Source organism: Felis catus, chromosome B1 (genome assembly GCF_018350175.1).
Source record: "Felis catus isolate Fca126 chromosome B1, F.catus_Fca126_mat1.0, whole genome shotgun sequence".
NCBI classification, from domain to species: Eukaryota; Metazoa; Chordata; class Mammalia; order Carnivora; family Felidae; genus Felis; species Felis catus.
This window is the reverse complement of record NC_058371.1, coordinates 32,728,030-32,754,047: the sequence shown is the minus strand read 5'-3', so window position 1 is coordinate 32,754,047 and position 26,018 is coordinate 32,728,030. Positions and strand designations below refer to the sequence as shown.

Below are 26,018 nucleotides of genomic sequence, written 5' to 3'. Positions count from 1 at the left end.
CGCTGCACCTGCTGTCAGGGTCTGCTGGTCTGTGAAGAGGGCACAGCATTACTCCTGATAGAGACTTAAAGTGAAATCTGAGAAAAGGCAAGGAGCCCTGGCCTAGCACTATTTAGCCATCTAGATGACAATCTACCGAACTAAGGATTTAAGGCATGTTCGAGGTCATTGTCGTTCCAAATGGGCCACAGATTTGAAAATCAAGCTTGAGGCTTTTGCTTGCTTTTCTGTTTCAGGGTGTGTGTGTGTGTGTGTGTATGTGCGCGCGCGCGCGCGTTTGTGTGTATATGCACGCACGCGCGTAAATGTAAGGCGAGAACAGTAGTAATTTACTCTGAGACTCGATGCCAAGAGGTTTGGGATAACTATGTGATGGCCTTGACAAAGAACTGCCTCTGGAAGGGGGTGTGCCAGACACAGATTTTTCAGTATTTTTTTGTGTGTGTACAGTGTTTGCAGGGGTCTGTTAAGGACTGACAGCAAGTTGATGGCGTGGCCCACTTTTACCGCAGCCTTTCACCAATACTATTATTTCCCAAGCCTAACACATTGTCATCCAGGTTGCTTTGAGAAGGCGTTTCCTTCCTTATCCCTCGTTTTTCAAATGAGAAAGGTCTCGTATCTCAGTACTTCTTTTAATCTCCAAACAGGTTATCTGGGGAGTGGATTGTGAGCGTGCGCTTTATGGCCAGATTGTAATCCATTAACCAAGGGATCGCCTCTTGGCTGCGGGTCCTGCCTGGTTTGAGCAGCTGTAGAGTGGTCCGCTCATCAGTTCTCCGGGCAGCAAGGCTTTGCTAGCTTAAGTGATTTGGCCAGGTAGTAATCGCAGTTGGGTTCATACCCTGGCTTTACCGCTTAAGACTTCCGACCTAGGGCAAGTTACGTACCTTTCCTGTGCTCGGTTTCCTCATCTCTTGAAGTAGGGGCATGAAGTATCTGCGTAAATAAGAAAATATATACAATAGGCTTAGAACAGTGCTTTATTAGTTACTCTGTGCACAAAGAAGCAAATCATTGTATGATCTTCTGTTCTATGCTGCTGGTGCCCTTGGCTTCCCTTTGTTTACATGGAAACCAGGTGCGACCACGTCAAGGCCAAGAGACAGGTGACCACTTCAAGTCGTGAGTTTCTCAGGTCTTCATTCGGTTGACACTCCTGACGACAATCTGTGTTCCCCGTGCCTGGGAATGCAGGCTTACCAACAAGTAATCCACCGGTTTAAATTTCTCCAGAACTGAGCGCTGGGTCTCATAGAAATTTCAAAAGCGGGTAATCTGCAGGATTGAGCGGAGCAAATCGAAACGCCTGCACGAGCTCCTGATGAATGGATTGTTCTGCAGGGTGGGTGCTGGGAATGATCGTTGGCAAAGACAGAAGTGTCTCTGCTCGCTCGCTCTCTCTCTCTCTCTCTCTCTCTCTCTCTCTCTCTCGTGGCCTATGTTTGCAGATACTGTAATTTTCCTTTGTAACGTACTGAAGCCTGAAGCAATTCAGTTCCTTAATTAAGTTTTATCTTTTTCCTAGTGATGGATATTACTGATATTATACATGGGAAGGTGGATGATGAAGAAAAGCAGCATTTTATCCCCTTTCAGCAGTAAGTACTGTGGCATTTATCCCGGGTGACTTGAGACCTGGAATAGTTCTTTGAATGATCTGTTAACACACAAGCAGGTGCTAGGAACCATTGCTCGGTTACAAAAGCAAAAGTCTCAAGCTGGGAGATTGCGAGATAGAAGCTGACAGAAGACTTTATTCAAGGTCCTTTATGTTGGGGTCACACGTAAGAGGGTAAACCTAACTTTCCCGATTCTGCAGACAAGACCTTTGGAATATAAGGGGCAAATCTCTATCTGCTCTAGAAACCCGAGAATGGTGCCATTTAAGCGTCAGGAAGGCCGAAGTATATTTGTACTTTGTCGTGTGGGATGAGTGTCATGGAATACAAGGCATCATGTAGGACAGCACGGGGCTTCTCTTGAGGTCTTGTCAGTGCAGAGCATGGTCTGGTAGGTGTGGAGGCTGCATCTGACAAGCTTCTGGCTGCTTCTGCCAGGCTGGAGACCAGGAGGGTGAAAGGCTGCCCAACGCCTGGGCTCCTGCTGGCGAGGGAGAGCCAGCCTGGGACTACATGGAAGGATTCCCTGGAGAGCTCCACTGAGGCCTCCAGACCGAGCTTCAGGAGCCGGAGCCCTGGGTGGGCCACTGGGGAGCTGTTGGTCAGCAAAGGTCAACCCCCATCCATGACTCCGAAGAAGTGTATGTGCGGACACCATTCCTGGCTCTATCAGTCGTGGCTGCCTTGCCCCAGGTGCGGGCAGTGGTGGCCTGAATGAAGCCACGGACGATGCTGGAACTGACCCCTAACAGGGCAGTCGTGTCAGTGAGGGAAGGTGACTGTCTCAGCCAGCCTACAGCTGCCAGAGCAGGTCAGCGGAACAACTGAGAATTCTGGAAACCAGCCCAAAGACGTTTGAGTTAATATATGATTTTTAAAAAAAAAGAATAGTGCAGATCCATGGAGAAGTATGAACTACGCAGAAAGGAATTGTTTGACATAATTAGCTCACCATTTATTAAGCTGAAGTCAGAACCTTGTCTCACATCTTGTGCCGGATGATTAAACTTATAAGTGTAAGAACTCAAATCTCAAAATATACAGGGAAATAGAAGTTTTATGTAATAGTGCCTTTTATGAATCAGACTCCAGAGATTTGACCAAAAAAAAAAAATTTGATAGGTTAAACCACCCCCAAATTTTAAATAACTTATATACAGAATAACATTTAGTAGAATCTTTGCAATGTGTATGAAAAAGAATGAGTATTGTTAATATATAAAGAATTAATAGTAGTAATTCATAAGGATATCAACAGAAAAGAATATATGTGTGTATATATAGACACACACAAATATGTACACATACACACACAGAAAGAAACGGCTTATAAATTCCTGGAGAATCAATGAAATGCAAAATAAACAAGGCGGTTTGGTGCTGGGTTTGATCGAGTTTTAAAAATATATATAATATCCAGAGTTTGGGTGTAAGGAGATATGCAGTACTTATAAGAATATAAATTGTTACAGGGGCGCCTGGGTGGCTCAGTCGGTTAGGTGGCCGACTTCAGCTCAGGTCATGATCTCGCGGTCCGTGAGTTCTAGCCCCGCGTCGGACTCTGGGTTGATGGCTTAGGGCCTGGAGCCTGCTTCATATATTCTGTGTCTCCCTCTCTCTGACCCTCCCCCGTTTATGCTCTGTCTCTCCCTGTCTCAAAAATAAATAAACGTTAAAAAAAAATAAAAAAAAAAAGAATATAAATTGTTACACTGCATTAAAAGCCAAAGCCTCAAAATTTAGGTATTTCAAAGAATATACTCCATGATTAACAGTGGTTATTTCTGTTGAGTTAACCAAAGGTGATTTTGTCCCATTTGTGTTTAACTCTGTGCTTCTATTTTTTCCCACAAAAATTACGTATTGTATGTAATTTTATTTAAAGTATAAAAATCTTTACCTTTCAGTTTAAGGCCCACCACTTTGGACCAGTTTCTAAATATAACAGTACCAATAGCTCATGCTAAGTAGCACCTCCTTCATCCAGAGGCTGCTATTAATACTTTTTAAAACATGCACTTATCTAGTATCTTACCACATATATACTGACGCTCCAAGAATGTGGTGAGGTGAATACTTTATGTAGCTTCATGCTAATATGAATTATGAGCTAACTTTCAAATTCGTGAATGCTGATCCCACGATAATTATATACACATGTGTTCGAGTATATTAAATAATATACTAAATGTAATAAATATATCAAATATAATTTTTATTACATTAAGTGTATTAATATGTTAAATCAAATATATGAATATACCTTAAACATTAATGAGTAAATGTTAAATAATATATAGAAAAAATATGAATATATATTTGAATACATTAAAACATGTATTTTACTTATGATAAATATAAACAGCTTGCATGTCCACAGATGTTCCTGTTATATCCACCCATATGTAGATATGACGTATTTACAAAGGTTACCGCGTATCACTATTATATATGCATTATGTCTTATGTGCATGTTATATATGAGCATATACATTACATAATAGTAGCATGTATGCACGTGAAAGTTATTCTGTATGTTTGTTTCACTTCTGAGGTGGGTTTCTTCCTCTGGTTATGTGCCTCCCTGCCTAATTTCTGAACCAGCTCCCATCCGGGAGCCACGTTGAAACAGTGAGCCCTGAAATGGCCTTCACTGTATAATAATATGCGCTTTGAGTTTCTGAGGAACCCAGACCTAATTTGATTACCACTCATTGTGCAGTCAGCAGCCACTGTAAAGCATTCCGTGATGCAAATCACAATCTCTGGTGCTTGAACTCCTAAGATTTATGGCAAATGCTTTCATAACTTATCTCAAAAGCTTTATAGCATGGTATATTAGGGGAGTCTCCTATATGTCTCCTGCCAGTTCATCAAAGAGAAAGCCCTTGGAAAGCACCCACGCAGATCATAGCCACCTCGCTTTTCAGTGAGATACTGCTGTATGTTTCCCTGCAACTATCAGGGTCCAGAACAGAGCCCCGCAGAGAACGCTGGCCTGCGTGTGGGCAAGAGAAGAAAACCACAGCAGAGAGAGAGAGACTCTTGTACTGCACCGGGCTGACCTGTAGTTCCTGAGAGTGCCCGGGCTGTCAGGAGGGGCTGGATTTGGCTCTTGGATCACCCTGTACGAGCCGCAGCCCGATGGGATCATTAAAGTGAAACTTGTTTGCTGCTGGCTGTGCCACTGTAACTCCAAATATAGTTTGTCATCACATGAGAATCTGAGAACATTCTCCAAAAGCTGCTGCGTGCATACTGCTCCTGTATGTTAAGTGTTGGCACCAGAGGGAGGCCTCGGGAGGCATATGATCTTGGCCCATCTCCTCACAGATGAGGAGACTGAGGCCCAGAGCTTCCTGTTAGATGGAACCAGACCTGGAGGCCAGGTCTCCTGCCTCGTCCCCGTTTCTTCTTCGATTCCATCACATCAGCCTCTCCCAGCTCAGAAAGAGCATTAGGCATTGCCTCTGATTTTGTTTTGTTTTGTTTTTTTCAACGTTTATTTATTTTTGGGACAGAGAGAGACAGAGCATGAATGGGGGAGGGGCAGAGAGAGAGGGAGACACAGAATCGGAAACAGGCTCCAGGCTCTGAGCCATCAGCCCAGAGCCTGACGCGGGGCTCGAACTCACGGACCGCGAGATCGTGACCTGGCTGAAGTCGGACGCTTAACCGACTGCACCACCCAGGCGCCCCACCTCTGATTTTGTTAACATTTGCCCATCAGTTTGGTTTTGTTGTTGTTGTTGTTCTTGGGGAAATGTGTTTTTCCTTTTTCCACTGGGGGCCTGTCTTAGGCACCAACGTCATCTTGGAAATGACCAAGCTGGGCACCCAAAGGAAAAATACAGGGAAGAAAGAGTCTTCAAGTTAGGTATGTCCAATGTTTATAGCTGCAGATTGTTCCCATAGGACCCACCGTATCTGAAGCTGTTGCTACAGAAACTTCCGCTTTTTACCTAACCTCCCATTTCTGACTTTCCCAGAATTGCAATGGAAACCTATATCCGGCAGAGACAGCTAATCATGTCGCCCCTGATAACATCCCATGTGATTGGGGAGAATGAGCCACTCACTTCAGTCTTGAACAAAGTGATAGCAGCGAAGGAAGTGAATCACAAAGGACAAGGTACAGCAGCCCTACGTACTAAGCTGGGAGTGGGCATTCGAGTTGAGCCCTTGGACTCCTGCCCTTTTGCGCTATCTTTGTCTGATACAAAACAGCCCCTGCTGGGTGGGGATCGCTCACCTCAGCTTCCTGGTAAAGGCTTTTAACGCTGAAGAGCACAGAGGATGCATCCAGCGCCGAATTGGATCACAGCTATATTTTGTAAATTGTGTGAAACAAATTTTTATCCCATGAGTCTTCGCTCAGTTTTGTCTGCCCCACAATCCCAATGCTGACTCTAAGGTAAATGCACAAAGTGAAGGAGGTTTGGGGAAAATTATGTTCCACCCTGTGAATGTTTATCCCGTTATATTACCTAAAAAATAAGAGGGAAGAGACCAAAGTAATACAAATGAATGGATAATAATATGGAATAACGGGCTAGCTAGCCAAACATTTGATTGTTTTTAGTGCTTCCATTTATCATTCTGTTGACACAGTTTTAGCTAAGAAGTTCTCCTGGAAACTGCATTTTAAATTCAAATAATAAGAAAAACTAGTTAAAATTTTAAATTTCAAATACCAAGATGGAGATGATTTGGGGATAATTTTGAAGATGGGGTACTTTTTTTTTTTTTTAACCACCTGTCAGACTGTCTTCTGAAACGGAGGCAGTCAGGAAACACTAATCATTGTTTTCAGCATATTTAGTTTTCCATGTATTCACAGTTGTTCTGGGTAGGAAAGACATGTGAGGAATCATTAAGGAATCTGAAAACAAGTAACAAAATATATTTCTGTTGTTTTGGAACTCATCAGTGGCTGTTAATTAGCACAGTGCCTGCTGTGTGACCCGATATTTAAAAATCTGTACCTGTTTGAAAGGTGAAAAGTCAACTTCCGTAGTTCTCTTGCATTTAAACAAAAAATTACTTGGGGCACCTGGATGGCTTAGTTGGTTAGGCATCCAACTCTTGATTTCGACTCAGGTCACGATCTTGCAGTTGTGAGATCGAGCCCTGGGTCGGACTCTGCGCTAACAGCACAGAACCTGCCTGGGATACTTTCTCTCTCCCTCTGCCCCTCTCCCCCAGGCACGCTCTCTTTCTCTAAAATTAAAAAAAAAAAAAAAAAATTAAAAGTGAATTACGCAGGCTTCCCTACGTTTTTTTGAGTTTTCCTTCTCAGTTTTTATGAAGATAACAATGTCTCTCTTTTATTTTTTTTAACATTTTATTTATTTTTGAGGGACAGAGAGAGAGACAGAGTGTGAGCAGGGGAGGGGCAGAGAGGGAGACATAGAATCCCAAGCAGGCTCCAGGCTCTGAGCTGTCAGCCCAGACCCCGACGCAGGGCTCGAACCCATGAACCATGAGATCATGACCTGAGCCGAAATCAAGAGTTGGGTGCTTGGGGCACCTGGGTGGCTCAATCAGTTAAGCATCCAACTATTGATTTGGGTTCAGGTCATGATCCCGTGGTTCACGGGTTTGGGCCCTGCATCAGGCTCTGCGCTGACAATGCAGAGTCCGCTTGGGATTTTCTCTGTCTCTCTCTCTCTCTCTCTCTCTCTCTCTCTCTCTCTGCCCCTTCACTTCCCCCTCTCTTGAAATAAATAAATAAACCTTAAAAAATTAAAAAAAAAAAGAGTTGGGGGCTTAACTGACTGAGCCACCCAGGCACCCCTCGCTTCTTTATAAATACCAAAACTTTGCATTTCTAGATAGATCGTTTTGTTCTGTATGATTTCTTCATTTGTCTCTATTCTTAGAAAAGAGGTTCATTTTACTTCCTTAGTATATTAGGAATTTAATGAAAATGGGAGGTGGCAGATTTGTTTGATTCTCTTTTAAGTAGAAAATTATTCCAGCATATTTATAAAATTGTTGCTTCTTTTTTTCAGGATTTTTATGCATCTTTACTATATATGCATCTACTATATGTACAACTACTATTTACTATGTGTATATATATATATATATATATATATATATATATACACACACTATATATATACTGTATATTTTAGTACTTAATCTAATTGTTTCCAGTGATTTAAATACCTTTTCTGCCATTAATACCACACTTTACTACAGCTCTATCTGTATTTTGGTATATCTGATTGGGGATATCTTTACCCGTGCTCCTTCCCCCAGAGTAAACATCTGTTCACACCTCTGTCAAATTCTCGAGGAAGTCACGTGATTTTGATGGGAGTGTCATTAAAATTATAAGTTAACTGGGGGAGAATTTACATTTTTCTAAGAAAGTACCTGTAGATTACTACGACACATGTATTTTTCTCAGCCTTTCTATGTGGGTTTCTGGTACAGATCATAAAGAGCACCAAAGTTTATGCTTTATTTCTTTAAAGGGCTTTGGATATCTTTGAAGCTGTTGCCAGGTGACCTCACACAGGTTCAGAAGAATTTTTCACATCTGGTGGATAGATCAACTGCAATCGCCCGTAAAATGGGATTTCCCGAAATAATACTTCCAGGTAAAAAGCTTTGGCTTGATTCACCTGTGCTGCCTCCCCTGTTACTTCTAACAGGACGGCGGAGGCAACATAAGATCCCGCGTGACATTTCGTTACCTGCATCCAACGGTGTCGAGACGGTGGGAAATAACATGGAGGGTTGCAGTGCCTTGTACCAACCTACCCAGTGCACAAGCCCGAGATAATGCTTCCAAACGTAACTCAGAATTTTCTGTTCCCTCTCTTCCTTTATGTTCCACATAAGCCCCTCTGAAATTCTCCCTGACTTGCCCGTTAAGGAGAGCTAATGAAAGCATAGGTCCTGCGCCCCCAGCGTGATCGGCTTCATCGCGTGGACCTTTCTCAGGATGACATTCAGCCTTGTGGGCTGCTTGCCAGGGAACGGCAGCGAGGTACCTGCTCAGCCCCGTCTCCGCGAGGCCCTTTGCCCCATTTGCTTAAGCTCCAACTGTGTGCTTGGCTCTCCCCGTACTTGTGGTGACGAGAATGTAAACATTCTGCGGTTTTCTTACTTGAGTTTCGTCTTTTTTGGCACCACAGATGGGTGAGATCTACATATGTGTTCTCTTGAATTCACTGACTTAAGCCATTTATTTCTGAATCTTTACAGCCATAAAGGGAAATCAGCACAAGGACCTTAATATAAGATCTTTATATACATATCCGTATAGGTATTCTCCCCATGCTCATCTCCATTCTGCAAGAGTGTTTTGTCTTCTTGTTTTAAAAAAAAAAAGCAGCTTTGGTAATACTCTTCGCACTGAACGCCCTGTTACTCCTACAGCAAGAGCAAAGTCTGAAACAATGCAATGGAGTTTATTTGGGGGACAAGATGAATTTGTCTTTGAAATCTGGCTGGGAAGATTCTTGTCTCCTCTTTCTTTTTTTTTTTTTTTTTTTAATTTTTTTTTAACGTTTATTTATTTTTGAGACAGAGAGAGACAGAGCATGAACGGGGGAGGGTCAGAGAGAGAGGGAGACACAGAATCCGAAACAGGATCCAGGCTCTGAACTGTCAGCATGGAGCCTGATGGGGGGCTCGAACTCACAGACTGTGAGATCATGACCTGAGCCGAAGTCGGACGCTCAACCGACTGAGCCACCCAGGCGCCCCACTTGTCTCCTCTTTCTAACCAGTGGGATTGGTTCCTGACTGCCAGGGCTATAATAGACTTCAAAAAATCATCCAGGATAATGGCCACCAGACGCTGGTCTTTGGATCAAGCTCGTCAGGATCACCTGCTACAGGTTCCCAGCATTTTCCAGACTCTGATTCAGTTTGTAAGGCCCGGGCTCCCCAGGTGATCCTGGTGACCGACCAGGGTTGAGAAACAGAGGTCTAGACCCAAGTCCCCCACCTTGCGTCTCCTCATCTCCGTTTGGACAACCCGACCCTCCCCTCCAGCTATGGCGCCCCTCTGTGCCCTCATCTTCCCAGCCAGGTTCTTGGAAGCGGTTACGTACTCTCTTTCTCTGGTTCTGCGTCTGCCGGTCACCCTTCCCCGCCCCCCCCCCTTCCTGTCCAGAGTGGCTGTCATTAGAGTCACCAAAGATTGCAGTGTCCCTAAACCCGGTGGATATGTTTTTAGCCTACTGCTTGTCTCTGGTGTTCTTAGCGGCATGTGACATTGTCTGCCGCTCCCTGTTGAAATGTTCCACCCTTCTCGTCAGAGACCCGCACCCTCCTCTTTTTCTCCACTCCCCTTTGCTGCCTTGTCATCTTCTGTTTTGCCTTTCAAGGTTAAGAGCTCCTCAGTATTTGGTCCTTATGTCCCGGATTAGTTTGCTTGGGCTGCCATAATGAAGTACCACAGGCTGGGTGGCGAAAGCCTCAGACATGTACTGTCTCACAGCTCTGGAGGCTGCACGTCCGAGATCAAGGGGTCAGCAGGGTTGGTTTCAACCCTGAGGCCTCCCTGCTTGGCTTGGAGATGACCGTCTTCTCACTGTGTCCCCACATGGTCGCCCCTGGGAGCTCTGTGTTGTGTGCTGATCTCATAAGGACACAGGTCCTGTTGGATTAGTGCCCACCATGTGACCTCTTTTTACCTTAATCACCTCTTTAAGGGGCTGACTCCAAATACAGTCACATTCGGAGGTGCTAGAGGCGAGGGCTTCGGCATATGAGTTGAGGGGGAGCAGTTCAGTCCGTGACAGGTATCTTTTCCTTCTCATACCTCCGTTTTCTTCCCATGTGATCTCATCCACTCATTTTGCCTCTGTGGATTCGTTGCCTCCGCATTCGTACCTCTGGCCTCAAGACTGCTTCTTTGAACTCCGGCCCCATAGACCCAACTACTTCCTGCCTCAGGACTTCCATAGACACTGCTCCTACCCGGCTGGATCACTCTCCTCTCTTTAACTGGCTAGTTCTTCCTCACAGTCCCCACTTGGGACTTGGCAATTGTTTGCATGTAGACTGGCTCTTCTGTTGTGTTTTATCCAAGAGATTGGCACCCTCATCCACCCAGTTGCGCCAACGAGAAGCCTGAGACTCTCTCTTGAACCTCCCTTTTCCTTTATACCTCACGCAAAATTAGTGGCCAAGACTTTCCAGTCTTACCTTTGAAAGACCTCTCCAATCCACCCCCTTCTCCCTGTCTCCATTGCCACTTCCTTAGTTGTAGCTACTGCCATCAGTTCCCTGGGCCACCATATGTTTGGATAACAATCATATGTCCACTGCCTCCGGACCTTTGCACATGTTACTTGCTCTTCCCTTTTACTCTCCTCCCTCCAACATCCGTTCAGAGGAAAGATTTCCACACCTTCCAGACACAGTTGGGACTTAGTGATATACCTTCATAGAGCCTGGCCTTTTCTTTCCTTTGTAGTGATACATTTCATCATGTGGTTATCTGATCATGCTTCTCTCCCCCACTGGACTGGGGGCTGTGTGAGAGCGAGGCTGGCGCATGGCTCACCACCGTCTCCCAAACGCTTAGCACAGCATTTGCCACGGAGCAGGTGCCCGGTCGGTTTTTCAAATGAATAAATGAATAGCATCTCATCCGATGATACCGTAATTTATTCAGCCAGCTGTCGATTGTTGGAAATTGAGGATTTTCCAGGTTTTCACTTTTGGAAACAGCACCACAGTGAAGATCCTTACAGACTTATAAGATTTGTTTGCTCAATACAAACAATACTTTCTCAATACTTTGCGATAAATATTACCAGTGAGCTTGCTTTGTCAGTTAAGGCTTTTAACACAAATTGTCAGTTTCTCTACCGACACGGTGTGCACCGTGAGGATTTCAAAGTGTGAAGGATGAATTAGCCCCCATTCCTTCACCTTAACCAACTGTGGGCAATACCTTCCTTTCTTCTAAGCAGATAAGAGATGAAAATGAAAAGCGCTCCAAATGTGCACCCCCCATTTTCTTCTAGGGCTGGAAGGTTTCATTTGTTTTATACTGGAAGGCAGTTGAATATTAGTATAGATTTTAGACTAATTGAACAACACCTAGTCTTCCCAGTCAGAAACTTGATACACCTTTCATTCATTCTAGGTTTTGTTCAAGCATCTCAAGAATATTTAATTTGTTTTCGCTGTGGGGGCTCTTCACTTGCTAATTAACTAATTTTTTAAAATGTTGTGCTGGGTAACCAAGAAGACGCCAAGCAGAAATTTTTCTGATAGTGTAAAAATAGTGACACTTATTGAATAATGACACTTAAAAATAATGACACTTACTAACTAATGATTTAAATGAGCGTATTCTACAGGCTTTTAGGAATAGTGTCTATCTCATCAAGAGCATTATATGGATTAAATAGATGATTGCCTAGAAGACACTCTGAACAGTGCCCAGGGACATAGTGAGCAGCCAATAAATACTAGCCTTCCTTATGATCAGATGTGTTAAAATAACAAACTTCAAGGCATTATTGAAAAAACTACCCCGCTGTAACCTCAAAATTCATTGTGTACTTATTATTAGACAGCAGTGGTTAAGAAAGAGAACAAAGGATGGCCATTAAAAAGAGTTCATTAAAAGAAAATGAATTTAAAAAAAAGAATTTTTAATTAATTAATTAAAAAAAATTTAAATCCAAATCAGTTAACATAGTGTAATAATGGTTTCAGGAGTAGAATTTAGTGATGCATCCCTTACATACAACACCCAGTGCTCATCCCAACCCGTGCCCTCCTTAATGCCCCTCACCCATTTAGCCCCCAAAAAGAGTTCATTTTCTTTTTTTTTTTTTTAATTTTTTTTTTAACGTTTATTTATTTTTGGGACAGAGAGAGACAGAGCATGAACGGGGGAGGGGCAGAGAGAGGGGGAGACACAGAATCGGAAACAGGCTCCAGGCTCTGAGCCATCAGCCCAGAGCCTGACGCGGGGCTCGAACCCACGGACCGCGAGATCGTGACCTGGCTGAAGTCGGACGCTCAACCGACTGCGCCACCCAGGCACCCCAAGAGTTCATTTTCAAACACGGCATTTCAAAGCCACTTTGGTAGGTATGGAAAGGTGGGATGAGGGAAGCTGAATAGGGCAATACACGTAAAAACTTCTGCGATATGAATGGCTCTCTATAAAGTCAGAAAGCTTCGTAGTTCATTTGTATTTTGTATCTCCTTACATCCTGAAAGTTACAAGTGACTTCTGTCAGCACCGCTCATAGGATGGGTTGTGCCGTTGCAGGCGACGTACGGAATGATATTTATGTCACCCTGATCCACGGCGAGTTTGACAAAGGGAAAAAGAAGACACCGAAGAACGTGGAGGTGACCATGTCTGTGTACGACGAAGAGGGCAAACTCTTAGAGGTATGGGGGACTGCCCCGAAATCCTGCTCCCATCACACACTTCTTTACAACAACGGCGGGCTTTGACCTGACGTGGCTTGTCCTCCACAGGAACGTGCGTTGGGCTTTTCATAAGGAAAAAAAATAGGAAACCTGTTAAATTTGTGATTAGCAATGGCCGACTTTACTGATAAACCCACGTAGACTCTTCTTTTCGTTGTTTCTCCTGTTCTAAGAAGTGCCTCAAGCCGCTAATGGTTTCAGGTGTATGCTCTTGCTCCAGAAGTTCTGTATCGTTTCCAAGGTGTACGGCCACTTTCAAGCCTGGTAGGTTCCTGTGGGGCTTGAGCGAAGGCCCAGAAGGCTCTGAAGGGCACATTCCTCTATGGAGTAGAGAGTACTGTGTTAGAGGGGCTAACAGTGCGGTGGGGCCCTGGTACAGGGATGACTTACGTGTGCTGTTGATGGGGCCCTTGAGCCCCATTACTTCAGGTCCACGGCTTCTCCTGACTGCTCACTTCACAGCTTTGCTAACCAGCTCAGAAAGCGCCCCCTTTGAGGCCTGCCCCTACTGAACCGAGTGGCTCATTACTAGGAGACAGAGCCCTGAGTTGTAGTGAACACGCTGTACCTGGGCAGCAGGTCCGTAAAGCAGAGCGTAGACAGGACCTCACACACCGACGTGTCTGCACCCGGGCCGTAGCTCTTAGTCACTCTCGCTGCGCCTCCGCTCCCTGGGAGGGGAGCGGAGGGAAGGAGAAGGTATGGCTGCAGAGGAGAAGGCAATAAACGTTGCAGCAAAGAGCGGTGTTAGGATGGTGTTGGGTCCCTTAGTGACGACCACAGTTATATACCTAGGCCCTCAAAGAAAGTGGTAGAAAGTCATTCTTACCCTAGCCTTCAGCCCCCAGATGTCATCGGCTGCTATGTGCCTACATAAGGCGTGTGCTGGCCACATGAAGGATAGAGGGCTCACGCATGGTTCGTTTCCTAGATAAAATTATCCCCCTTTAGTATTTACCCCCAAAATACAAAAACATGGATCCAAAGGGATGTGTGCACCCCTGTGTTTATGGCAGCATTATTTACAATAGCCAAATTAAAGAAACGGCCCAAGTGTCCGCTGACTGACGAATGGATGAAGAAGACACGGCGTATATATACGACGGAGTATCATTCAGCCGTTAAAAAGAATGAGATCTTGGCCATTTGCAGCCACATGGATGGAGCCAGAGAGTATTATGCTAAGCAAAATAAGTCAGTCAGAGAAAGACAAATACCATATGATTTCACTCATGTGTGGAATTTAGGAAACAAAACAAACGAGCCAAGGGGGAAAAAAGGAGAGTGACAAACCAAGAAACACCTTCTTAACCATAGAGAACAAACCGGAAGGGATATGGGTGGGGGATGGATGACGTAGGTGGTGGGGATTAAGAGTAGACGTATCATGCGCACTGAGTATTGTGTAGAAGTGTTGAATCACTGTGTTGTGCACCTGAAACTAATAGAACACCGTGTTAACTCCGTCGGAATCAAAATGAAAACATTCTCCCCTTTTCATTTTTTTCGTTCCATCCAAAGAAAGCCATTCATCCTGGTGCTGGATATGAAGGCATTTCAGAGTACAAATCAGTGGTCTATTACCAAGTCAAGCAGCCCTCTTGGTATGAGACTGTCAAGGTGAGACGCGCCATTTGTCATCTCTAGCATACATGAGACCTTCTTTAGGTTCCTTTCTTCTTTTTACCCACAGATCAGGTCTTCTGTATCCTAAAGTTTTAGATAGGTTGCCTGCGGTGTCCTATGAGAAATGAATCGATGCCATTCTGTACCAGAGTATCTCTAACCCCGGATTCTTAAGTAACATTCTTACTGATAAATGGGTAGGAATTCGACTGGGGAAGCTTGTAGTTGTAATGATGTAACAGGCTGCCAAGATGGTCCAAAACCAAATGGAAATTTTCACTCTCTGTAAGCCGTTGCCTAACATCTTTTTTCTTCTTGGCCTCTAACCAAGTTTTCTGGGCCTCTTCTCAATTTAAATATGTGTATTACAAATTCCCAAGTGCTTTTCAGATAAGTCATCTCCTGTGCGTCGCCTAATAGCCCTCTGGCTGAAACAAGCAGTGTTGCAACACCCTTTCTGATTAGACTCAAAAATGCCAGGTAGACTTTCCAAGATCCTGTAACTGCTTAGTGTCCAAACCTAAATTGGAGCCCACTTCTTTTGCATCCCAGGCTCCGTCAGGTCTTCTGGATTGTCAAAGTCTTATGAGGTCTCCATAGACAACTCAAAAGGAAAAAAAACTGCACTAACATCTCAATTCAGAAGTAACCATTTTCCACAGTTTTATATAATTCATTTGTTTTGGGTTGTGGTGTTTATAACAGGTTTATAGTGTGCTTTTTATTTAAAAAAATTTTTTTTAATGTTTATTTATTTAAGAGAGAGGGGGAGAGAAAGAGAGAGAGGGAGGGAGGGAGGGACAGAGCATGAATGAGGAAGGGGCAGAGAGAGAGGGAGACACAGAATCCAAAGCAGGCTCCACGCTCTGAGCTGTCAGCACAGAGCCCGACGTGGGGCTCAAACCCACAAGCTGCGAGATCATGACCTGAGCTGAAATCGACACTCAACTGACTGAGCCACCCAGGCGCCCCTATACTGTGCTTTTTAAAACTACTTATCTCAAGGGGCACCTGGGTGGCTGAGTAGGTTAAACGTCTGACTCTTGGTTTCGGCTCAGGTCATGATCTCATGGTTCGTGGGTTCGAGCCCTGCTTTGGGCTCCACACTGAGATTGAGATTCTCTCCTCTCTCCACCCCTCCCCCACTTGCGTGCTTGCTCTCTCTCTCAAAATAAATAAACTTAAAAAAAAAAAACTACTTATCTCGAGGCATTGAAAATTCTTTAGAAATGGATTTCTAGATACTTACGTAATGTTCCATTATATAATCATGCCATAATTTATTTAACTATTTGCCATAAATTCTCTGCTCTTTTTATGGCCGTGTACTTCTCTTTTCCCCTGTCCCCTCTATATATGTAAACAGCAAAAGACTCCTTGTCCCCAGCATTTTACCTTTTCCTTCTGTTACAGGCCCTAATTATTACCATATCTGTATACACCTTGCAGGCTGGAAGTTCCTGTATAGACCCCAAGTGCTGATCTTTTTCCTCTGAAGTATTTCCTCTTTCATACTTGAGAAAGTTCAAGAAACTTGTAATATCCCCATTCTCAGAACCCGCAATAGGCAGCGAGGATGGTTTCTCTTGAAATTTTTCTAAGTTTTGAATATAACTAAATCTGCGTTGAACGGAAGCTTCCTCCAAATCTTACTCTATAGGAATTAGTGCTGCAATCAGACACGAAAAATGAGCCTGATTTTTAAAAACGAGCCATGAGTGCAACACATTATGTACATGTAAACTGGAAGTTTTTTTTTATTATTATGCAGGTATCCATTGCTATAGAAGAGGTTACTCGCTGCCATATAAGATTTACCTTCCGACACAGATCATCTCAGGAATGTAAGTATCAGAAGCTCTAAAATGTGTTTCTGTTGAAATATACATATAGTATGTGTGTGTGTGTGTGTGTGTGTGTGTGTGTCTAAAATGTATTTCTGTTGAAATATACGTATACGTATACATATATTTACACATATATATGTATACGTATATTTACTATTTACAATATACAATTTACAATAGTAAATATACGTATACGTATACATATATTTACACATATATACGTATACGTATATTTACTATTTACAATATACAATTTACAATAGTAAATATACGTATATGCATACGTATATTTACATATATATACGTATACGTATATTTACTATTTACAATATACAATTTACAATAGTAGATATATGTATACGTATATTTACATATATATATACGTATATGTATATTTACTATTTACAATATACAATTTACAATAGTAAATATACATATACGTATACGTATATTTACATATATATGTATACGTATACATGTATGTATATTTACTATTGCTTGACAACACTTTTGTGGTTCTGGTGAGCGAAGTCCTTGGAAACTAGATACTTAGCATCATTACTTCAGTCAGGATTCACTTGTGCTAAGGAAATCAGAAAAATGGACTTTTCTGGGCTTCCAAGATCTGTGTTTATCGTTCTATATAAGAAGGTCCCCAAAATGTGTTCTGTGAATACTGAGGTTCTGTATCATGCTGATAGATGCTCTATGGCAAAAAGGGTTTCCCAGTCAAATGGGAACAGGAAATGCTGTATATTCTATCTCTGCCTTAGACGTTCACAGTGTATGTTGCCTTATTGCTGAGAAGTCCCACAGCAAGGAAACCTGTTGATCTGTTGTCCCCCCAGATAAACTCTTTTCATGGAAAAACTGTTTCAAGCTTTAGATCATAGCTCATGAAATGACTGCTCGAAAGTGTAAACAGAGAACAAAATTGATTATTCTCAGACTGATCATAAAATTTCTGGAAATGTCTTATTCTCATTCCGCACCACATAAACATGCAATTCTTCATTCCAGACTGAATTTCCTGAACACCCTCCACAAACCAGGCTGCAGGCCAGGCCCTGCATCCATGATAGGTCATGGGTAGTGCTCTGAAGTCTCTGTTGGCCTGGGTAGGACGATGAACAATAAAACAGACGATTAAGGTCAGAACATTGTGGTAAATGCTCCCCTAGCAAAGAGTTGTGAGGGAGCACGTAGCATAGTATCCAACGCCGTCTGGGATTTGTGCGTAAGATTGCTACCTCCTCGCCGAGGCTTGAAGGTGTAGGAATCGAAGTCAGCCCACTCAAGAGTGACGATGGAGAAATGTGTTTGAAACCCACAAAGTGAACGCAGCAGGCTGAAGTCAGAACAGTGGGAGCAGTCATAATATTGGGTCGAACCCCATGAAGTTGCTATTTTTTTGTAGGTCAGTGTCAAATAGTCAAGCATCAGCAATTACATACAGTTCTACATAATACCGAGCTAGGATTTATCAAGCCCTTAGTTTATACAAGACACTAAATGAATCTATTTGCATACTGTTTAGTGTCCCCAGTAAACTGATAAGATACATACTGCTTTTATCCACCTGTATACAGAAAAGAAGGTGAGTATAGAGAAATTAGATACTTGCCCAGGATCACAGGGCTAGGAAGTGAGAGAGCCCAGCTTAACAGACACCTCAGCAACCCGAATTCAAGCCGGCTGGAGCCACATCGTGCAGGTTGAAGGTTATGTTGACCCATATTTACGGAGGTGCCATTAAAAGGTTTTTGTGGTTTGGTACATGTTTATAACAACTTTATTCATAATCTCCCCAAACTGGGAATGTTGTAAATTTGCCTCATGGCTACCTACCACCAGGAGAATGGATAAACAAATTGCAAATGTAGTCATATAGTGGATTACGGCTCACTCAATCTAGGGGCACATAGCCCCAGCACACCTCAGAGTTGTGCCCTTGATGAGAACAGGCCAAAGGTGGCCCCAGCCATCGGCACCTAACTAGGGGGCACCATGAGCTCAGAGGCCAGCACCTAAAGATCTGGAGGGAGGTGCTCTGCTTTCTTGGGGAGACTGGACCCTCCTGGCACCTGGATTAGTATCTTAGAAGTAAGAGGTGGCCTCATAAAACCTTGGAGTGTGATTAATACTTCACTGAGTCTGTCTTAAAGCAACAGAAGTGAGATATCTCATGAAGGTGTTTTGGAGCAGGGAGTCTCTCTGACGGCAGGGTAGATAAGGTGCTGAGTGGAAAAGGACTGCTTGGAAAGATCCTCTAGAAATATATAGGGAAGAGTTGGAGTGCCTGGGTGGCTCAGTCAGTTAAGCATCTGACTTCAGCTCAGGTCATGATCTCACGGTTTGTGGGTTCGGGCCCCGCATCGGGCTCTGTGCTGATGGCTCGGAGCCCGGAGCCTGCTTCAGATTCTGTGTCTCCCTCTTTCTCTGCCCCTCCCCAACTCGTGCTCTCTCTCTCTCTCTCTCTCACTCTCAAAAATAAATAAACATTAAAAAAAAAAGAAATCTAGGGAAGAGTTGAACAGAACCAGGGTGGGAACAGAAGGGATGGAGAGAAAAGGTGCAGGTTTCAGAGGTATTCAGAACTGGGAGCTGACACCGGGGTGGACTCAATGTCGACATCCACGTTTCTGATTTAGAGGAGTGGCTAGTTGCTGGTCTCATTCATTTGCAAATGTAGGAAAAAAAAAAAAAACTTCCGTGGAGGTACCAGAAGCTTTCACTTTGGGGAATATTTCCTTTGAGGAGCCTGTGCCACGCACAGTACCTGTGACTTATTGTAGCTTGCTGAGCAGTGTCGATTATAGCATGATTGAATATCACCCCCCTGGAGCAAAATGTGAAACCATCCATCACAGACATCACTTCCTGATATCTTGCTGGACTGCTCAGACATGTTTATTTTTGTCTTTTCAGCCAGAGATAAATCAGAGCGAGCCTTTGGGGTGGCTTTCGTGAAACTGATGAACCCGGATGGCACCACGCTGCAGGATGGGAGGCACGATCTGGTGGTTTATAAGGTGGGGCTGATAGAACAAGGCTCAGAAAACTACTTAGGAAGTATTCACCCCCTCTGAAGTTGGTTCAGAATTATGCACATAAACATCGGAAACTTCTCTAGAGGGAGACATGCTTGTCCCTTCAAGTCTAGAAAAGCCAGAGGACTCTGGTCACTCCAGCTGCGTGGTCTCTCCCATCCCCTTTCTGGAAGGAGTGGATCGTATTATTGTAAGTCCTCTAGAGGACACCTCTCCCTGTCCTGCAGATGGTGTTCTGTGGCCGTGAACAGTTGAGGGCTGCCTCCCGCCTCTCCCCTGCATCGTCCTGTGTGGAACAGTTGCACTGTTGGGCTTTGGTTAGAGTATGGTGGGCATGGGAGGATGTGGTTTCCATATCACCGAGAGCCAAGCACCATTTCTCTGCGAGGGGACCTTGCTTCCTTCCCCAGCAGCGTGGTCCTCATTCTTTAACTGCTACAGAATTATCCCTTCTACTGAGATTTTACACTCGAAAGTAGATGTGGGAAGGTCTCATTTATCTAACAATATCACAGAGTTGGTAGCTTCTTTGAGATGCATCTGCCTGGGTTGTTTGTTTTTTTAAGTTTACTTATTTATTTTTGAGAGAGAGAGAGAGAGAGAGAGAGAGAGAGAGAGAGAGAGAGTGAGTAGGGGAGGGGCAGAGAGAGAGGGAGGGGGAGAAAATCCCAAGCAGGCTCTGCACTGCCAGTGGGACTTGAACTCACAAACCGTGAGATCGTGACTTGAGCAGAAATGAAGAGTGGGATGCTTAACTGACTAAGCCACCCAGGCGCCCCTGCCTGGTTGTTTTGTTTTGTTTTGTTTTGTTTTGTTTCATTTTGTTTTGTTTTGGTTTTTTCTTTTAAAGAGCTCCTTAGTTCACAGATGGTTTTGGAAGGCATGGCAAACTATTTCTTCCCAGTGAATCCAGTCAACCCATCAACCCAGTGAGGTAGAATTGTGACCATTTACAGGTTCAAGAAAATGAAATCCAACCTCATTCTTTAATAGTTATTTATAGCAGAGACCTAGGATGTTCTCAGTTTGTAGTTCACAACTCACTCCATTTTTATTCAGCGTTGAAATTATTTCTGGGCTCAAACCCTGGAAGAATATCACAGTTGTCTTAGAGTTGGAGGGAATGTACGTATAATTCGATAAAGCCTTGTTCCGCACCCTGGAAATGCATCATGCTCATGGTAGAAACTATTTTTATTCGCATCTACGAGATTTTGCCCAACATTTGGTGTTCCTATCATGCTTCCTTTTCAGGGGGACAACAAGAAAATGGAAGATGCTAAACTCTACCTGACCCTGCCTGGAACCAAGGTAGAGATGGAAGAAAAAGAGCTCCTAGCATCCAAAACCCTGGCCAACTTTGCCCCAACCAAGGATAGCACAAAAGACAGCTTTCAGATTGCCACCCTCATTTGCTCCACAAAGCTCACCCAGAACGGTAGGTGCGGTTACCATAGTGACACCACAGTGAGTTGTCTGTTTGGCCGCCCTGGGCTCTTTGTTAGACCCAGGGGGCTAAACCACATGGGGCTGCGTCTTCTGAGGCAGAGTGCGAGGTGCTTTGGATTCCTCTCTTTGTTCTTCACTTGGCATTGTGGGTACTACTGGTCAAATAGCTAATGCTCTTTCTGAGGTTATCTTGCCTATCTTTCAAATAGGATGAAAAGTATCTTGGCAGGGTTTTTTTTTTTTTTTCTTTTTTTACATTTATTTATTTTTGAGAGACAGAGTGAGACAAAGTGAGAGTGGGGGAGGGGCAGAGAGCGAGGGAGACACAGGATCGGAAGCAGGCTCCAGGCTCTGAGCTGTCAGCACAGAGCCCCATGCGGCGCTCGAACCCGCAGACCGTGAGATCATTCATGACTTGAGCCGAATTCGGACGCTCGACCGACCGAGCCACCCAGGCGCCCCTTGGTAGTTTTTAATATCATAAAACCCCTAAGTGTATTCCTCAACAGAGGCTGAAAAATTGTAGAAGTCTTATTTTTCCTTCCTTCAAGGCAACAAAGAACTCTACCAAGGTTCTCTGTATAATAGATGAAACAACAAGTGTTGGTAATAAGGGGGGGAGGATGCTGGCAGAGAAGAAGAACCAGTCTCCTACCCAAACAGGTATGGCCAAGGGCAGGGAGGGTTTCCTGTCAGGATTCCATCCGCCCCCCACCCCACCTCCCCCCATAGAGCCTCCTCTTTCCCACTTTTTTTCCCAAGCAGTGAGGGACTTTTCATTAAGTCGGCCGAATAGTTCAGATTCACTTTGTTCCTTCTTGAAACCTCTGGTATCAGTTTTAACTTCTCCTCTGTGTATGATGGCATTTCTCATTCACTTAGGTTATGTGTAAGGAGTTCTGCTGAGCAGAGTTAGGCGAGAATTAGGAACTCCGGAAACGTGCCGTAGAAATCCTATAGCCCCTGTGACGTATAGAGGATTAGTCCCTTTGGCCTCTTAGAAGATTTGGGAGAGGAACACCGCCAGGGCTCTGCCTTACAGAAGTGCTCAGGGGTAGACAAAACAGTTTAGACATAAGGTACACTCAGGGATCAGATGTTGGCCGGGCCTTAGAAAGAGAGGGTCAGTATTGTTTGTTTTGATGAAGCGTGGTTGGCTAGAGAATATAGATAGGATTGCAACTTGGACGAGTGGCCAGACTCAACAGAGTGAAGTGCAGAGCCGGGACATATGGGAAAGTGAAAACACACTCACCAAGAATTAAGCCAGGAAAAAAGGCAGAACTGCAGAGACAAGAAAAGCTTCACGGTGGCAAAGGCCCCGAGGGGAGGAGGAGGGAGGAACAGGCAGAGCACAGGGGGTTTCAGGGGCGGTGAAACCAGGGTATATGATACCGTGATGGCTACGTAGATGCGTGTCAAAACCCACAGAAGGTACTACACAGAGTAAACCCTAAATGTTAACTGTGGGCTTTAGTTAATATACTGTATTCATATGGGATCATTAATTATACCGAGCATACCACAATAATACAGGATGCTAGGGGCGCCTGGGTGGCTCAGTCGGTTGGGCGTCCGACTTCAGCTCAGGTCATGATCTCGCGGTCCGTGAGTTCGAGCCCCGCATCAGGCTCTGTGCTGACAGCTCAGAGCCTGGAGCCTGTTTCAGATTCTGTGTCTCCCTCTCTCTCTCTGACCCTCCCCCGTTCATGCTCTGTCTCTCTCTGTCTCAAAAATAAATAAACGTTGGGGCGCCTGGGTGGCGCAGTCGGTTGAGCGTCCTACTTCAGCCAGGTCACGATCTCGCGGTCCGTGAGTTCGAGCCCCACGTCGGGCTCTGGGCTGATGGCTCGGAGCCTGGAGCCTGTTTCCGATTCTGTGTCTCCCTCTCTCTCTGCCCCTTCCCCGTTCATGCTCTGTCTCTCTCCCAAAAATAAATAAAAAACGTTGAAAAAAAATAAAAATAAAAAATAAATAAATAAACGTTAAAAAAATTAAAAAAAAAATACAGGATGCTAGTAGGGGAAGTCGGGGGAGCACTGAAAGGGGATGGGGGAACTGTCTGTAGTTTGTACTTAATTTTTCAGTGACCCTAAAACCGCTCGGGAAAGCAAAGTCTTTTTATTGAGAAAAAGAAACAGCAAGCAAGCCAGAAAACATTCCTAGCTTCAGAGAAGATAGGACAGTATTACATCAGTGGCACGATCCTTCTTAGGGAAAAAAGTAAATGCAGTCAACGGCTGGAACAAGGTTAAAATGGTACAGCAGTTATGGAAGATGATTTAGAAGGTGGATCAAAGATCGGAAATGTGTTCAGACCCTTTGACCCAACCGTCTCACCCCTAGAAATTAAACCTAAAGAAACAATGAAAGATACGCACAAAGATTCACGTGTGAAGATGTCTTCCTGATATTCCTAAGAGGGGAAAGGTGGAAACAATCCACGTGTCTAGTAAATGGGGGCATTATCATGTAATTAAATAGAATATGGGCAGCCGCCAAGTGTATTTCCAAATGTAATGAAAGGCGTGGGAAAATTTTAACAGCATGAGGGGTATAATCCTAGTTTTGTTCAGATCCACGTTGACTATTTGGGGCCAGTTGCCTGGATGCAAGTCCCAGCTCTGACACTAGCTGTTTCATCTCAGGCAAGTCACGTGATCTCTTTGTGACTTGGTTTTCTCATCTTTACAATGGGAGCAAGACTGGGGTGCCCGGGTGGCTCAGTCGGTCAAGCGCCTGACTCTCGATCTCGGCTCAGGTCATGATCTAACAGTTCATGGGATCCAAGCTCCGTGTCGGGGTCTGCTCTGACAGCACAGAGCCTGCTGGAGATTCTCTGTCTCCCTCTCTGCCCCTCTCCTGCTCGCTTGCTTGCTCTCTCTCTCTCTCTCTCTCTCTCTCTCAAAATAAATAAGTACACTTAAATGGGGTAAGCGATGAACCACAGGAATCTACCCCCAAAACCATACTTTACACACTGTTAGCCAATTTGACAATAAATTATATTTAAAAACCTGGGAGTGAGACTAGTATATATTTCAAAGAATGAAGTAAATTAAAGTCAGTAAAAGCAAGATAAGTGTCTAACCCACTAGACACTTGGGACGGTTCTTATTTTTTGTATTCTTTCTGTTACTTTCCAAACTTTTTAACTATGACATGTTAAAATGTTACTTGTTGAAAGTATGGTAGCAGACACGAGGCATTAATGCACTTTTAGGACTATTCAGGGATAATCAAGAGAGATAGCATTTACCTGGTAGATGATGCCCTCCAGAGATTAGACTTCAAATAAAGCAAGGGATAAAAGTAGGTAAAATTAACTTCGAACAAATAGCAAAGGGAATTTCCATCAGAGCTAACCGGATTGTTCAATTGCTCACTATCTCCAGTCAAAAAATATAGAAGCTTACTGACAGCCGTACTCAAACACTTGATCTGCTGATACCTACGCTGCTGATCTTGTAGATGTTCTAAACCCGTGCTGTCCCACTGTGGCGGCCGCAAGACATGCGGAGCTTGTGAAATTCAGTTAGTGTCAGAGGAAGGTATGAATTCAGTTCCTCGGTTTCCGCCCGTCCCCTTTCTGATGTCCTGTTGGATTCGTGCTGCTGGGGGCTTTTGTGTGGGGCGGCAGATACACAGATTCTCCGACAGCCAAGAAAGTTTCATCAAATGGAATTGCCCTCTGTTTTGTTGTCTTCCCCATTCTTAGAGTTTAGGTCTCAAAAAAAAAACAAACCCATCTTAACATACTGAAAAAAAAACCAAACCCCCAAACCTAAAGTCTTATATAAAATCCCATCCCAGGGGCGCCTGGGTGGCGCAGTCGGTTAAGCGTCCGACTTCAGCCAGGTCACGATCTCGCGGTCCGTGAGTTCGAGCCCCGCGTCGGGCTCTGGGCTGATGGCTCAGAGCCTGGAGCCTGTTTCTGATTCTGTGTCTCCCTCTCTCTCTGCCCCTCCCCCGTTCATGCTCTGTCTCGCTCTGTCCCAAAAATAAATAAACGTTGGAAAAAAAAAATAAAAAAATAAAAAATAAAAAAAAAATAAAATCCCATCCCAAAGAAGGTTTAAAGAGGCAAATTCATCAGAACCAGGGAGGAGTGATGTGCTGTCATCGTGACCATGGAGGGAGAGGACAGATGTGGGAGAAGTTAAGAGGACAGTAGGATATCCTGAGCGTCAGAGGAAATGGGGTATTCCAAGGGACAAATAATAATAAGGATCGTGGGCTGCTTATGTATTTGCCTTCTTCTAATTTGATGGAAATCATAAGGAACCAATTCAATGAATTCTGAGAAAGAAAAAGCTGTAAAACAGTACGAAACCATCAACTCTAAGAGGGCACTTACTGATAAAGAGGGTAGTGTTCTTTCACACAGAGACCATGACCAAGGGCATTTCTCCTTAGCCTTATGAGGACTGTTCAGACTCAAAAGGTTAAAAGCCACTGGCCTTTGTTACAAACAGAGCTTTTAAACTCTTCATGTATTCGTTTTTTCAAAACCAGATCAGGCTCTATTTATATGGGATCATTCGTTGCCGGGTCCTTATGGAGGGTGACCGTAGATTTGTGTCTCCAAAAAAGGGAGAGGGGAGTTCAAGTCCCTGCAGGTGGGGCCCTGGGCTGGGCGATTCCTGGTTCTTTCTTTTACCCTCCAACACACTAGCACATGAAGACATCAGTGTTGCTATTATTATCCTGTTTACTGCTCAGAAAATTGAATTAAAAGTGCTAAAATATTTTGCCTAAGTTCATGTCTGAAAATAGATATTTGTCACTCCAAAACTTACGGTTTTTCTTTATTTTTCTTTCCTTTTTTAAGTGTTAAGGCGTCTAATCCTTTCCCTAAAATGGTCACTAGCCTTAATTTGGGGATTGTCATTCAGAGTATCCTGAATTCTCAAATACTTTGGGGAGGGACATAGATTGAGAGGACTTTGGATAACATTTGGATGGTCATTCCTGATGATCCTGAAATTCCA

The 26,018-nt window shown here is 44.0% G+C and overlaps 1 protein-coding gene across 6 annotated transcripts in view; it reads left to right on the top strand.

The window, feature by feature from the left end:
* DOCK5 (dedicator of cytokinesis 5) overlaps positions 1-26,018 on the top strand; it is a 225,202-nt gene that overhangs the window by 112,405 nt on the left and 86,779 nt on the right. For all 6 annotated transcript variants that reach the window (XM_045055373.1, XM_045055372.1, XM_023252463.2 and 3 more), the window contains 8 exons: positions 1,529-1,601; positions 5,612-5,754; positions 8,108-8,233; positions 12,889-13,013; positions 14,577-14,675; positions 16,453-16,525; positions 19,457-19,560; positions 20,833-21,016. In XM_045055373.1, coding sequence (XP_044911308.1) covers positions 1,529-1,601; positions 5,612-5,754; positions 8,108-8,233; positions 12,889-13,013; positions 14,577-14,675; positions 16,453-16,525; positions 19,457-19,560; positions 20,833-21,016 — 927 coding nt within the window. The remainder of the gene's footprint in view (positions 1-1,528; positions 1,602-5,611; positions 5,755-8,107; positions 8,234-12,888; positions 13,014-14,576; positions 14,676-16,452; positions 16,526-19,456; positions 19,561-20,832; positions 21,017-26,018) is intronic.